The sequence below is a fragment of the Streptopelia decaocto genome, assembly GCF_964273445.1.
Source record: "Streptopelia decaocto genome assembly, chromosome: 6".
NCBI lineage: Eukaryota > Metazoa > Chordata > Aves > Columbiformes > Columbidae > Streptopelia > Streptopelia decaocto.
In genome coordinates, this window is record NC_138660.1 from 57,771,552 (window position 1) to 57,785,924 (window position 14,373).

Here is a 14,373-nt window from a genome sequence, read left to right on the forward strand (position 1 = left end):
ATCTTACTGTGCAGCCCAGGGTCTGTGTTCTGTCCACTTCACCTTGCAAAAGGGCTGTAGGACCTCCCTGGCACCTGGGAGGACTCCTTTAGGAGTGAGACTAGTCTAGATGTTTACCCAGGCAGAGGCCAACCTGCAAATTACCCTGGGAGAGGGCAACTGGTACAGACTAGACTGCCTTAGTTTATTGAACATTACATTATCCATTGAACTGATCTTATTGAGCATGTACATTATCAGTTCTATTCTGTTATTCCTGTCTCCAGGACTCAAGCTTGTCGGAAAATAACCTACAGATCACCTGAATGCTTGAGTTTAGTTGTATTTTTCATTTCCCTGTACTGTGCTTGACTGTCTTTCTCCCTATCAAGGGACAGGACTGTGGTAGTGCTTGCTGTACTTAGTAAGTTACTACATGAATACTCCAGAACATAAAAACTCTCCTTCATACTCAGGCCTTTCTCTGGTCATCATGGAAGTATAAATAGTATAAAATACAAGGGTAAAGGATTTGCTAATCTAGGCTTGGTGGTAGGCACTCACACTTACCCAGTCAAGTTGTGCACATACCTTGATGATGAGTGCAAGGAATGTTAGACAGAAATCTCTTATTTATGACCTGTAAGACTTTGGGAGCTAGTCAATTAGAATGAGCAAGTCTTGATTGCTATCATGAAGGGCGATTCCTTATTCAATACTTGTGCTTCTCAGGAACATCAGTTTACGTGAGCAAACACAGAACTGTCCTGTTCACGTCTAGCTGCAACATGTACCTAGTCAGGTAAAATTAAGGGGTTTTTGATTGCATTAAAAACTATTTCTAAAAATTAAGTAAAACTTTGATTAAATTAAAAATAATAATGTTTGAAACTGGCATTTTGTTTATTAGCCCCAATCTTAGTTATTGTGAAATGAAAATTCATTTAATACTCATTACCAAAAGCAACCTTTAACATGCATATTGCTTCCTCAGAAAGCTATAACTTGTTGCAGACTCAGACGTTTAAAACATTTCTATATTATTTTATGAATAAGTACCATTTTAAACAGTACATAGAATTGCCAGAAAGTTTACAGTCTGTTATTTTGGAAATGTTCATCCTTTTTCATACAGCTACATAGTGAGCTGAAAACCCTGCATTTAGACTTAGGAGTCCTGCCTCCTATCTACATGCCTGTTTCTCCGAACTAGATAATGCCCCTTGCCCATAGAAAATAATGTCTCTTTCCTCAGAGCTCTCTACGGTGGGATGAAGTTTGTAGCTTTTTCTTTATTTTCCTGCAGAGTCATTGAAAATCTCAGTTTTCATTTTGATAATTATCATAGATTTGGAATAGAATGTTCCTAGGAATAACCATTTAATATTGATATTTGATAGGATATTAATTAACACTTATTAGGATATATGCACCTATTCTGTTCTACTACAGAGCATAAAAAAAGCAGTTCAGGTTCACTGCAGGAACCTAAGAAGACACATCCAAAGAATCTTAGGAAGGTGCTTTTTTTCCATCTTACCATTTTTCTAGCCATAATTAATTGCTTTCTTTTCTATCTTGCACTTGAGTGGAGCTCAGCAATAGTAGAGGTGGCACTCATGGGTGTTTCTAGTGGATGAACAGCAGGAGAGAATCTTGGGACCACTCTACTGAGGACAGTGTTGATTCAGGAAAGATAAGGAGGGAGAGAAAGAAAGGTCTTCTCCAGTCAGGCTCAAGCCTGCTTGATGGTAAGAGCATCTTGCTCACTGTGACTTGATTAATGATAGTTTACTCTCTCTTCCTAGAGGCATGACATATTTGCTCTAAAGACCAATATTTTTTTCCTAGTGAAAGCTGTAGCCGTTTCACAGATGGCACCATTAGTCTAGTCACTTGCAAGTCTTTGGAGATCTTTTTGACCTACTATATAGGATATCTACAGATTTTGACTTATTCCCTAGCTATGTATACAGCATCTGTGGAGATTATTCCAGCAGCACAACATAGACTTTTTTTCTGGTTCACCTAAGGTGATGTAATTTCTTACAGAAGTATTTCCATACTACCCATCCTAGTTCTTCTCCTACCATGAAGCCAAAATGCAGGAATATCACCATACAACAGGAAAAAATTATCATGCAATAGATAAAAGCCTAAATCTTGTACAAGAAAAAGGGGTAAGAAAGAGCACAGAAATGTATTTGCTCTTTTCCTCACACCACAAATCTGGGAGAACATTGTCCTGCCTCATGCTTGGATGAAGCAGGGATATGTAACCTGTTGTCTTTGAAACATTCTTTTTGTTCTGCATTGCTCCTGCCACTGAGACCCTTTATTGAAAAGGTCTTGTTAGCTGTGTTCTCCCACTAGTCAGCTCTGGAAGAGCACGTTTTTGTAAGATGGCTGAATTTAGTCTGGTGTTTTGATCAGTTGTAATTAGGTTACAGAATATTTCACCCAAGGATCTGACCCCTCAAAATGAAAGAATTGCAGATTTATACCTCTGGTAGGCAAAAACCAACATGTAGGGCCTGTACTTGGGAGATGGTGTAGTTATGAATAGATCTGTATTATGGCATAAGGTTTCCAGGAAAGTTGTCCTGAGTAAAGCGTGTCTGTTATATTGTCTGTGCAGTCACATATCTCTTACTGGTAAACTTTTGAACCTTTACTGTTAGTCCTGATTCTGATGTGATTTCTATCAGTGTAAATCAGCAGGGACTATACTAAAAGCATTGTAACACCACCCAGGGACAGATTCAGACCAACCGGAAGACCAAAGGCCAGGAACAGAACATAAGGAATCCACACAGTGAATTTTAGCCAGTGCAAAAAGTGAACTTCTGGTCTAATTAGCTGTGCCCAAGTGTGTGCATAGCCTTGCTTTCCCATTTCCAGCAATCAAATTGTTGCTGATTATCTTCCCACAGATAAAATAGGACATGGTATGCCTTGTTTCCTTCCCTGTCTAGAAGCCGTTTCTTCCTGCCTAGCAGCTATTGCCACCTCCATAATGTTGCCAAGGTAACACCTGTGCCCCAGTGTTTCCTCCTAAAATCCTCCCTCCTGTGGCCACTATCTGCTGCTGTTGGCAAGTACAGTCATTTTCTCAGTGACCCCAGCAGGCTCCAGCATGTGCAAATTGTTCCAGCTGGTTTTCAGCAGCAACTGAATTTGAGTATAAAAAGCCACTCCCTATGGAGTCTCCAGTTATTTCCTGATCTAATTCCAAATTGCCCTGAATATTTAAAAAATCTCCAAGAATCTGTGTAAGCCCACCTAATACTCATAAATATGGTGAGATTTGACTCCCACTTTTGTCAGTATAAATCTCTGAAAATGCACCAGATCTACACTGCTATGACAGACTTGGACATGTTATGGCTTGCCAAAAGACACACGTTTGTGTCTTAAATGATATTTGCTACATTTGGACAAGCAACTTATTATACAGAAATAAATGAGACTTGGAAATCCTTGAGATGTGTTTTAGCTTTGACTGATAATGTTAAAAATTTAAACTGGATGAAAAATATTCATTAAACCATTCTCTGGCAAGGTTGGTGATTGTGATTGCAGAGATATAAAAAAGTTTTTAAAAAATTCTTGTCATTTTCACTGCTGTTTGTTTCAGAGGGGAAAGAGAAGAGTGGGCTGGAAACAGAAAGGGAGGGTTCCAGTAGTGTCCTCATTTACAATTTCTTTTAAACAGGACGTTTTAACTTTGCAATCTGCAACTGAAAAGTGTTTCCCAAAGGCATATTTAGAGGACCAGTGCATGAACACTCTTGTTAATAGCAGTTTGGTTTTTATGGTTCCATTTTTCATTTTGCCCCTGCAATATGGAAATGCTCTAGGAATGTTCCAGGAAAAAATCTGGTATTAAAAAATATGACATTCTATTTTTTTAATGCCCAAATGCCTTTGCATCCACAAATGTCTTTTAATATGCTAAAAAAAAGTTACATGTGTGCAGAGGATTTTGCATTTGCCAGCAAACTTTGTAGCCCATTGAAAATCAAGACTATGGGTCCTTCTGAGCTGTTCCTGGGGAAGAAAAGAATCACTGTCTTATACAAATTTGTTTTTCACTACCCCTGAATGAAATACAGAATTGGAATGTCATACTTCTCGATGTATATACGTACTTAGTAGTCCTACGAAGAAAGGACTCTCCCTTATCATACAGAATATGAATGACTCTGCCATCTGTGGTTTTCTTAAAATGCCACCTCCTCAGAAAAATAGGCCCACAATTGCAAATGCCACCTGTCATCAACTAGTATATGTCATGAATTTTCAGTGCCCAAATGTCAGAACGTAATATAATCTGGGGATCTGTGTGTGTGTGCAGCCCCAGCAGTGCCGTATCTGTGCTCCTGCTGAGGGACACAGCAGGCCCGCTAGGAAGAGAAGGAAAGTGCTGAATGTGTAAGTACAAGTCAAAAAGAGATGTTATTAGGTCTTTCTTCCTTTTTAACTTAAAAATGAGAACACACAGGCAAAAAAAAAAAAAAGCTATTGGGTGTTTAAAGTATCAGTGCGGTGAAGTAGACTTCTTTCTTCACTCAGGTGAGCCAGGATGGAAAAGCCTTGCTGGATGTTCTACAGCGTCCCTTGAGCCCTGGAAACTCTGAATCCCTCACTGCTACTGCAAACTACTCCAAGGCTGTTCACCAGGTATTGGATGTGGTACATGAAGTCCTGCATCACCAGCGGCGCCTAGAGAGCATCTGGCAACACAGAAAGGTCCGGCTCCATCAAAGGCTGCAGCTCTGCGTTTTCCAGCAGGATGTTCAACAGGTAATGTCATTACTGAGGGAGTTAAAGAATGGTCCTCTCTTTGCAACCATAAAGATTGTTTGGTGGCTCATCTTGAGGATACTGCCATAATCAAGATTTCACATGCAGCTCTATCTATGCTAGAAATATGCTAAAATCCTAATGTGCCTTTCAGTAGTTTTCAGTTTCATGTTGGAAATTATCAGTCAGTACACTGGTTATTGAGCAGTCCATTCCCCACAACAATGTGATACTATTTTCCATGGTTAATTTTTCACACATGAGCAATTAGCTGTAGGTACTGTACTGTTCTTGAAAAAATGATGTTTAACAGAAAAAGAATTTCAAATGTAAAAAGCAATTGAACTGTGGCATATTTCACCTTCCAATGTGGAAACAATAGAGATAGAGACCTTTTAGTGGTGATTAGATGATCTTTGCATTATTACCACTTATGGAGTCCACACATCTGTGCTATAAGTTTGCTGCCTTAAATAACTTGCATACCCCCATGTGCAGACCCCACTTCAGTTCTCTACAGTTTATATGGTACCTTCTGAAAACTCAGGCTTCAGTTGAATAACTTTTATCTCCCAAAGGAATCCATTTGAATACCAGTACAACAGCATAACTGACAGTAAGTATAAAATGCCATGTTTGTAGCTGCCAAATATGCACAATCAACAGATGTTACAGGACTTTGCTCGTCGAGGGTGTTTTGGCTTGTTTAAGGACCCCCATTACAGCCTGAAGCAGATGTTGGTAGCAATATGGTACTTGCTTTAAATGAAGAGGCTGAAAGCTCTAATCATGTTTATGGAGCATTTTAATGTCCCTGGGGTTCTTTATGTCATTGCCCTCCTCCAAGGGAAAAATGAGGTGGAGACAGAGTGACAAAGCTCTCACATACAAAATAGATGTGAACCGCCCAGGACAGGAGATGGGGAACTTTTCTTCAACATGCAAATTTCTGGTCCTGGTAGTGCCATAGTTGAAGTGCAGCAGCACAGACAGCAGCTGTAGATATCCTTTGCAGATACGCATGACCATTTATTTGGCAGTTGGGAAAATTTTGTCAGAATTTCTACCTGCTCATTTTTTTCCTATAAAACCACACAGATATTCATGCCATATATTTAACTAAAACTGGGATTGAATGTAACAGATGTTAAGTTTAAGCAACTTCTTTTTTGTTGCATGTCAGCAAACATACTGCATGCTAATGAAATTCACAAGCTGTATATTAAATAGAACATGTACTTGGAATTCAGCTAGAATACTCTCTGCAAACTATACGAATTTTGGCATATTGTCTTAATACAATTTTGGGATTACAATCTCAAAATTAAGGGTTGTAAATTCTGATGTTATTATGCTTTTTCCACTTGTGGTATATAATGTCAATTAGAATCCATATTATCTTGAGTATTCTTCATCCCCTAGGGTGATTTACACTTTTGTTCAATCCTTCCAGCCCAAAACTTTCCCTCTTACATCTTCTGAAATCAGTAGAAGTATTTATCAGGTTGATTCATGAAACCCATTCAGACTTGTCCTTCCCACATATGCAAAGCAATGAGGCTGTGTCATTGCTTTTCAAAAGGAACATCTTTTGTACGTACTGTGACTTTTGGTGAGGAGAATAAACAGTAAAAGTAACTGGAGTACAATCCCTTTAGAGAGCATCACTCTATGTGAGTTCTGTTGGCAGCAATCTTTCCAAATTTTTTTCTTAAAGGGTAGTTATTATCTAGGAAGCGACAACTTAATGACAGACATGTTTCTGTTCTAGCACACACTTACCGGGGGAATATCTTTGTCCTGCAGAAAGTGGAGAGGAAGAGATGAATCATTCTGTTCACTAAACATCTGTACTATTCAACATAAATGCTTTGTAATTCATAAATGAAATTATCAGCTAAACAGAAATATGAAGTGCAGATTCCATGAGGAGGAGGAAGATATCTGACTATGTTGATGGTGTTTTTTTGAAAATAATCATCTCCTATATATCTGTTGTGCAGTTCCTATTACACCTATCAGTTGGCAGGTGAAGATGTCTGCCTGTATGTTGTTACTAACCAAAAGTAACATTTGCCTACAATAATTTGTTGCCTTGGCAAAAGGTAATAAACTTTAACCAAATTCTTCCTGGTTCAAGCCTAAAAAGAGAAGATTTGGGAGAAAAAAAACTAACAGGAGAGCCCCAAGTTATCAGACTTCACTGTCTTCTAGGCAAGGAATGATACAGTGTAGTTCCTCTAAGGAAGATGCTCCTATTCTCCTTTTGACCCAGCCCAAAATTGAATGTGTTCTTCCAGATGCAGCTTTCCCTGTAAGGATGTCCCATGCCCACCCTCTCCAACTGTTGACCAGTGCAGTAAAAATTCTGGGAAGAATGATCTCCATGTCAGAATTTACACTCTCTCACTTGTTCATCTGTAACTTTCTCTTCATGTGAGCTGTTCTGCATCAATCTTGTCTTAAAAGCAGATGTGAATAGATTTTGACAGGTTTTGTTGTGTTGCATGCTCTTAATACAGACTCCAGGATTAATTTGCATCCTCTCAAGTCTGTCATTAATGGCATTAATAGCTTTTAGTAAAGACACATCTCTTATGAATCTTGAGAGATCAATTATTCCTCACCTAACTAACTACTCTAGTCAGTCTTGCCAAGAGGGATCAAGTGTTTAGGTGTGCACTATCAAGTGTTCATATAGAGGTCTTGTAAAACTAGTTAGCTGCTTGAGAGCTTTATGTAGGCCAGGTGGGTGCCTTTTGGACTGATTTAAAGGTTAAGCTGTGTTAAACAGACTTGTTCATATAATTCCTGAATGTACTTTGCACCATTAGCAGGGCCAGAGTACATGTTATATGCATTACTGGTAGGTCAGGGCTGTGTTCTCAGATAGTTCCCCACTCCTAAGGAAATTCTTCGGACACTAGCTACGTTTCAGTTTGAACTGCACAAAACCTGAAAACATTGAAAATGAAGGATAGAAGAAATAAAAGTAACTTTTATTCTGGGAAAGAAAGTCAGGCGTCCTTGCAGTCATGTCATAACCAAATACAAGTTGTGCTATAGAAAAAACGTTTAAATAAACACTGTGGATTGCCAAGTCACAATATTAATGTAAGAAATGTTATGCTATAAAATGTCATCAGAGGTAAACGCTACCTCACAACATCAGACATTTTACAAGATTATTTGCTATGACATCTATGTATTAACAAAATCACATAAATTTGCAGATGCAAACTAAGTTAAATAATGGTGTACTAAGGGCATTGAGTTATGAATATATAGCATTTTAAAGAAGGAAAGAAAAAAAATGGTGTAAAACTGCATTTGCAGCCTTCACAGGAAATGGAGCGCCATTCATACAAAAGAGATAGCAGATAAGACAATTTGTGAGCTGTTATGAGGTCCTACACAGGCAGAAACTGACAAGGAACTCTTTTAACACCAAAAGTGTTTAGGTTTATTATGGGAATGTTGGGTTGCCAAGTGTGTAAAATACTTCACTGCTTCAGTTGTTTTTTGGAAGTCCATTTCAGACAGGGAAGAGCTGGGCTGTTTGATCCTTTTAGAACACAGATGTGGGAGGAGGTGCTGAGATTCTGTCGTGCAAGGGAGGAAAAAATCCCTTTGACATTCATACTGATATTCTGTAATTCCTGCAGATGCTTCAGCCCATTTTTGATAGCTTTTCTTTTTTGCCTCTCCTTGCTCTGGGTCTTCCCCTTCTATTTACTAGCAAATTAGGCTATTTACCAGCAAACTAACCCCATTTCCATCTCTGCTGATATTTGAAATTGTTCTCCTGTTGTCTCCAGTTTCCACTGTTACATCCTGATTTACTCTGTCTGCCTCTGCTTGCATCTCTCCAATTTAATATGTTCCCTTTGGTCCAATGACCAGCAACACTGTGAAACAGCAATGGTAGCATAAGGGTTGCACCATGAGCAGATGTTACCAAGCAGCCACAGAAACAGCTAAAGTAAGTTTATAGCATTGTTCTTCATCCCATTGCCTCCCCCATCACTTTTGTTCCATATAGGCAAGAATTTTGTCTGAATTCTCTCACTTCATAAACTCATTCAAGTGAAGTTGTAAAGCCTGAAGCATACCTATTAAAGTAGAAGGAAAATGGAGACACATCAGATGCATTATTGAAATGGTCTGTGCAAGCCTTGAACTTGGAATTTTAAAGCACTTTGGTGGCAGAATAGTCAAACTGCTACGCTTATTCTGCAGGCATCATTCTTTCTCACAGAAACGCTGGCTTTCCATCATTTCCATACACAGACACCAACACTTAGCATGACACCAGCAGCCTTTTTCATGTGATTTTCTCAGAGACACTTCTGGTGCCACTTTCTTCTCGCTTCACTTTGGTTGTTGTGATAGTTACCTTCAAAAGAAAAGCTGGAAAGTAGGTCGATGTAGAGGTGCTGTGTGTGCTGGTGGAGATTCCTGGCTATGTACAAAGCCTTGAGTTAGCTGGGGTGGCTCTGCATGGCAAAATGGAACAGGCCTGTCAGGTCAGCTGAAGGCTGGTGGTAAGCAGTGAGATAACACAGACTCTTACTGGCAGAAGAAAGAAGAAAGCTGGCACTGTTGCCATGCCAGCTGTAGGGGTATCTCAAATCCTCTTGGTTATTAAAAAGGTCAGCCTAAACCAGTGTCAGGTTCACCTGGATTTCTTTAAATTTCTGGATCTGTGTTTTGTTGGCTTCATGCCCAGATACATTAATGGATGTAGCTTTGGTTTCCTTTTGTGGTTATCTGCCTCTGGTGATGTATAAAAAGACCATGTGGGCATACTGATATCATTACATTTACCAGCTGCCATTTCTGGTGGACACAGCAAAGTATTGCAGAGGAAAGGCTGTCTCTCTTCATAACCAAGCACTTCAGCTTCTGATGTGTCTGGCTTTTACTGGCCGACAAAACAGATCAGGGCATGGTCCTGACATCACTTGTATGGAAAAATGTCCTGCCAACATCCATCTGTCTCCATACACTACCTGGGAATACTGAACATGTGTGATCTATGTAGTCCATTTGCAGAAGAATGCTGGGCTATTTGAGGCAGTTCATGATTCATTTAGCTCTCACACAAGATTTTAGAGGATTAGCTCTGTATATACCCCCACACATGCACAGATACACTCAGTTGTTTTGATCACTTCAAGCCAATGAAAAGTTCTCCAAAATTCTGTAGTTTTCCAACTTGTCATAATTTGTTTCCAAGACAGAAGAAATCAGACTATATACGTCCTTCTATTTTTTTGTTTACAATAATGCCATTACTACCGTATAACTTCAGCCACAGCACCCTGGGAAAATGCATCACATGATCTGTGCACCATCTAGGCAGATTTAGCCTGTAAATACTTACCACTGACAGTCTAGAAATGAAAAGATTACAATTCAAAGCATGCTAGAGAATTTTCACAGTCCTTTTGATAACTTTATCAGGTAATGAGATGCAGTTAATGTTTACATGTTTACATTTTCGAGGTATTACTGAGGTACTTTCTCTGAACTTAGAAGGTATATGTGACCTTACCAGCTACAAGATTACAGTATTACTTAATATTGAGAAGCTCTAATTATGCTTATCGTGTCCCCAAAAATCAATGAAAAAGAAACTTAGGAGCCAATACTGGTGAAACTACTTGACAACGTTCTCCCAATGGGATGTCACAGGATAAAAAACAACATTTGTTATCTGTGACCAAGAGGCAAGTACCTCTGTTTTCACTAACCCTGTCCTTCTAGCAATTGTTGAGGCTGTGGAATCCACGTGTGGTTTATTACCTGATATAAATATCTCACCTCACATTTCTTATTGATCATACAACTTCTCTGTATTGACCATACAAGTTTTACCTACATGGCTCTAAAACACTAATTTAATAAGATGTGCATGTGTTTCCAAACCCACATTATCTCCATAACATCCTCTTACTTACTACTTGTCTGCTTTATTATTTAGGCAGTAAATGATGGTACCTTTATAGTAAAAGGATTTTTTGTTTGCTTGTTACCATGCACTCTTGGTCACAGACCATGCAATAAAAGCATCTCGGCAACAGCTTCTTTAGAGCGATTTTCATGCCATTCCTTTTGTTTCTGCCAAAGGAGCTGGCACATTTTCAGGCACTATCAGTGCAAGTCTGGGCAATGAAGAGAATTGTGGCCCCACTCACCTTCTGAAAAGAACTAACAACTAACCAGCACTGACACTGGTTTGAAAGTAAAGTGGTAATATATTTGTGCTGATTAGTATCCTGCAAATTAATGATTGCATGACCACTTAAATAACACAAGGGTTGCTGAGTGAATTAGTTGCTTATTTTGAACTGTTAAAAAAGGACTGTAATTCCTTAATTTGAACCCACAGAGGCGTGGGATTATGCAGGACTTTCAGAGGATTTCTACTGACTATGTGTGTCTAAAATCTTGGGTTGGCAGACAGAGCAGGAGAATAAAAGGACCCTGCACAGCTATACAATCTCTACTGCTCAATGATCAGGTTGTGTTGGTTTTGCCACACGAGCAGCTGTGCTAGGAAGGAGAATATTGCCCACATATTTTTTCAGTTTCTGGTGATTTCATATGGATCTTTCTCTAGTTCCTTTAGCTTGCAAAGACATGGAGCATGTATAGACAGTATGCTCATGGTTGTCCAAACTGAACAGGACAGGGTTCTTGGTAAAAGAACACAGCTGAAAGAAATAACATGCATTTTTCCTCTTCAGCAGTGACTCTGGCACAAAAATCTGTCCTTCGAATGGCCACAGCATAGCTTCACAAGTGGGGAGTGCAAATACGTGGTACACTGATGTTTGAGTATGTTCAGACAATGGCTGTTGGTATAGAGCAAGGGTCTGTGTTTCTGTCCAGGCTGTCACATTTGCACCTGTAACCAGTGATCAAGGTGTGGCATAGGGACACCTCAGAGAAGTCTCAGGCTATCAACCTAAGTTAATTGCTTTAAATACTTCAAACTCATTTGAGAACTCTGTTCTAAACTTCTGACAGCACTTTTTAAAAACAGATCAGTATCATCTTGTATTTTTTTGTGCCAAAACTCTTCACAAAGAACTATAGGCTTAAATTGTTACATTTTCATTTAATGATATTTATTCTGGAAATTCCTTAAGGGCTGTTGATTAACAATACTCCATCCTCTTCATAATTTGATTTAAAGTATAACTTGAAATTATCTGCAAAGAACCTTTGTGTCTTTCTTCATCTATACAGTTATTAAGCCCAGCAGACAATTGTTCTTTGTGCTTTTCAAGAGTCACTGATTAAAAAATAATAATGATCACTTTTTAATTTAGACACAGAGCAGTAGTACTAGGGATCTCAAACTTCAGGGGCCGTCTTTAGTTACCAACTGAAGTTTACTTAGCATTGATGTACGAGCAGTGCAAGAACACTTTGATGAGCTCCACAGCTGTCTTGGGAAATAGGATCTGAAGACATCTGAACCAGACAGCTTGATCTCTGAACCTATTGGAGTGAGAAGAGGAACTGGGAAAAAAAAATTCTTTTATGCCCCCAAAAGTGTTTTTCTTGTTTAGAGCAGTCTGTCGTTCAAGACCTAGTCCTTTCAAATGGTCTGTTTTGCTGTTTCCTGAACTGCAAATGTTTAGATTCTTACTGAGAGCCTTCTGAAATCCCTCCAGCATCCTACTCACTGATGTTTTGGATCTATCGTATAGTGGATGAAGAGGACTTAAGTCATAGTATGAAAAAATGGAGAAGGTGATATAAAGGCACAGCTAATTCTCTGTAGGTAGATGCATCTATCCATGGTCTAGATTTATCCTGCCTGTGTTTAGGAGTATAACTGAATCATCCAAGTCATGATCCTAATGCACAGTCTCCTTTTATAGTCAACAGAGAGACACTGACATCTTCAGAGAGTGACTCAGTCTGTCTTAAGATCTAAATTATACCCTGGATACTTCCCTTTCTTACTGTTGACTGTCAGGGAAATAATGATAAGGTAGGGTCCTCAGATCAGACCTTCCGTTTATTACCTAATGTTTGGTGAGATGGATAAGGATGCAAGAGCCCAGTCCTGCATGGTGCAGAGCACCTCTAACCATCATACCAGGCTCATTAGTGCCTTTCTAGCCCAGGATTTCTACGCAGCAAACTGCAAGGAAGTCAGTCCCAGGCAAACTGCTAAAATTTGCTGTGATGCTTTAGCAGAATCGTCCTTATATAGCATATCCTCATTGTCTATTTCTGTGCCAGCATCCCTGAAAATATGACATGTAATTTATTGTTTCTGAAAGGCATCGTTGGCTCTCATTGTCATGGCAAAGGAGGAGAAAGAATCAGGATTGTCTGTTACTGATTAGGCCTACAAAAATAGTAGGGCTGCAATAGTGAAGGAAGAGAAATGAAGTAGAATTTTCTCCAGAAATATGTATAAGTTTTGAAAGCATTTGCTAGTATGAGTAATTGTCACCAAGGACATGGAGAAAAATAACCTCTTTGAATAAACGTAGGCTGGAATGCCAGAAGGCTTTCTCCCCTGTAACTTTAAGAAGTAACAATAACAGTAGTGCTTCTTGCTTATTGTTGTTTCTTTCATCTCAGGTTTATGGGTTTTCTAAAAGGTTGATGTTGAGTGACTTGCCAAAGGTCACTGAAAACTTTATGACTAGAACTCTTCATGTCAGGATGTCTGATTCACAAATCCCTGCTCTAAACCCTCAAAGTCAGTGCTACTCCAGTTTTACCCCTTATGAAAAGGTCTTATAGGATTTATTGGGACTATCTAAAAATGAAATAAGGTTCTGCTATGCTAAAAAACAAATATGCTATTTTAGGCATTGGTTTAGGAATCTGAAATAGTCATTCTTTTCTACTCCATTTGTTTCCCGTGATCTTTCCTCCCAATTATCTCCTCATATGGCCTCACAGCTTTTTCATGATCCTGCCTGTCACTCAGAGTGATCAGTCCTCTTTCATATTGCTTTTGAGTGATGGCCGACAAAAGGTATTTTCATTGAAGTGGGAAAAAAACTAGCCAGGCAACAAAGAGCATAATGATAGCTAGTACCTGAAGTATAACAGTTTCACTGTGTTTTCCTCCACAGAGCAGCTGCTCAGCCAGTTGGTTAGTCTTCCCCTCTGGTAATTAATTGCACTCATGAGTTGAGATGATTATGTCTTGCTGGGTAGCAAGGCCCAGTTTAGGTTGAGCTGATCTGACACCATGACCTGTTTCTGCTGGCTGCTGCTCTCCATGCGAGTCATTACTCCTAGCTCTCCTCCGTCTAGCAGCTCTACCTTACTCCACACCACAAACTTTTAGTAGCCATGCTCCGTACGGCCGTGCTTTGCAGCAGCTCTTTACTCTGTTAGCTTCTCCTCTTGGCTGTGCCTTAGTTCAGTAGCTGCTCTTTCTAACCAACCTGACTGATGAGTTCTGGTATTTCTATCCTTGGAAGAGAGGTTGTGCACTATTTAAGACTAAACACAGTGTTTTAGCTCAGCAGAGACTTTTAAGCAACTTCTTTTGTTTCATATTCCTCATAGGGAACTCTCACACAAAGCTGCTTGCTTGTT

At 39.3% G+C, this 14,373-nt stretch overlaps 1 protein-coding gene across 7 annotated transcripts in view; it reads left to right on the forward strand.

Moving 5' to 3' along the window:
- KALRN (kalirin RhoGEF kinase) overlaps positions 1–14,373 on the forward strand; it is a 513,163-nt gene that overhangs the window by 242,731 nt on the left and 256,059 nt on the right. For all 7 annotated transcript variants that reach the window (XM_082056725.1, XM_082056718.1, XM_082056719.1 and 4 more), the window contains one exon: positions 4,555–4,785. In XM_082056725.1, coding sequence (XP_081912851.1) covers positions 4,555–4,785 — 231 coding nt within the window. The remainder of the gene's footprint in view (positions 1–4,554; positions 4,786–14,373) is intronic.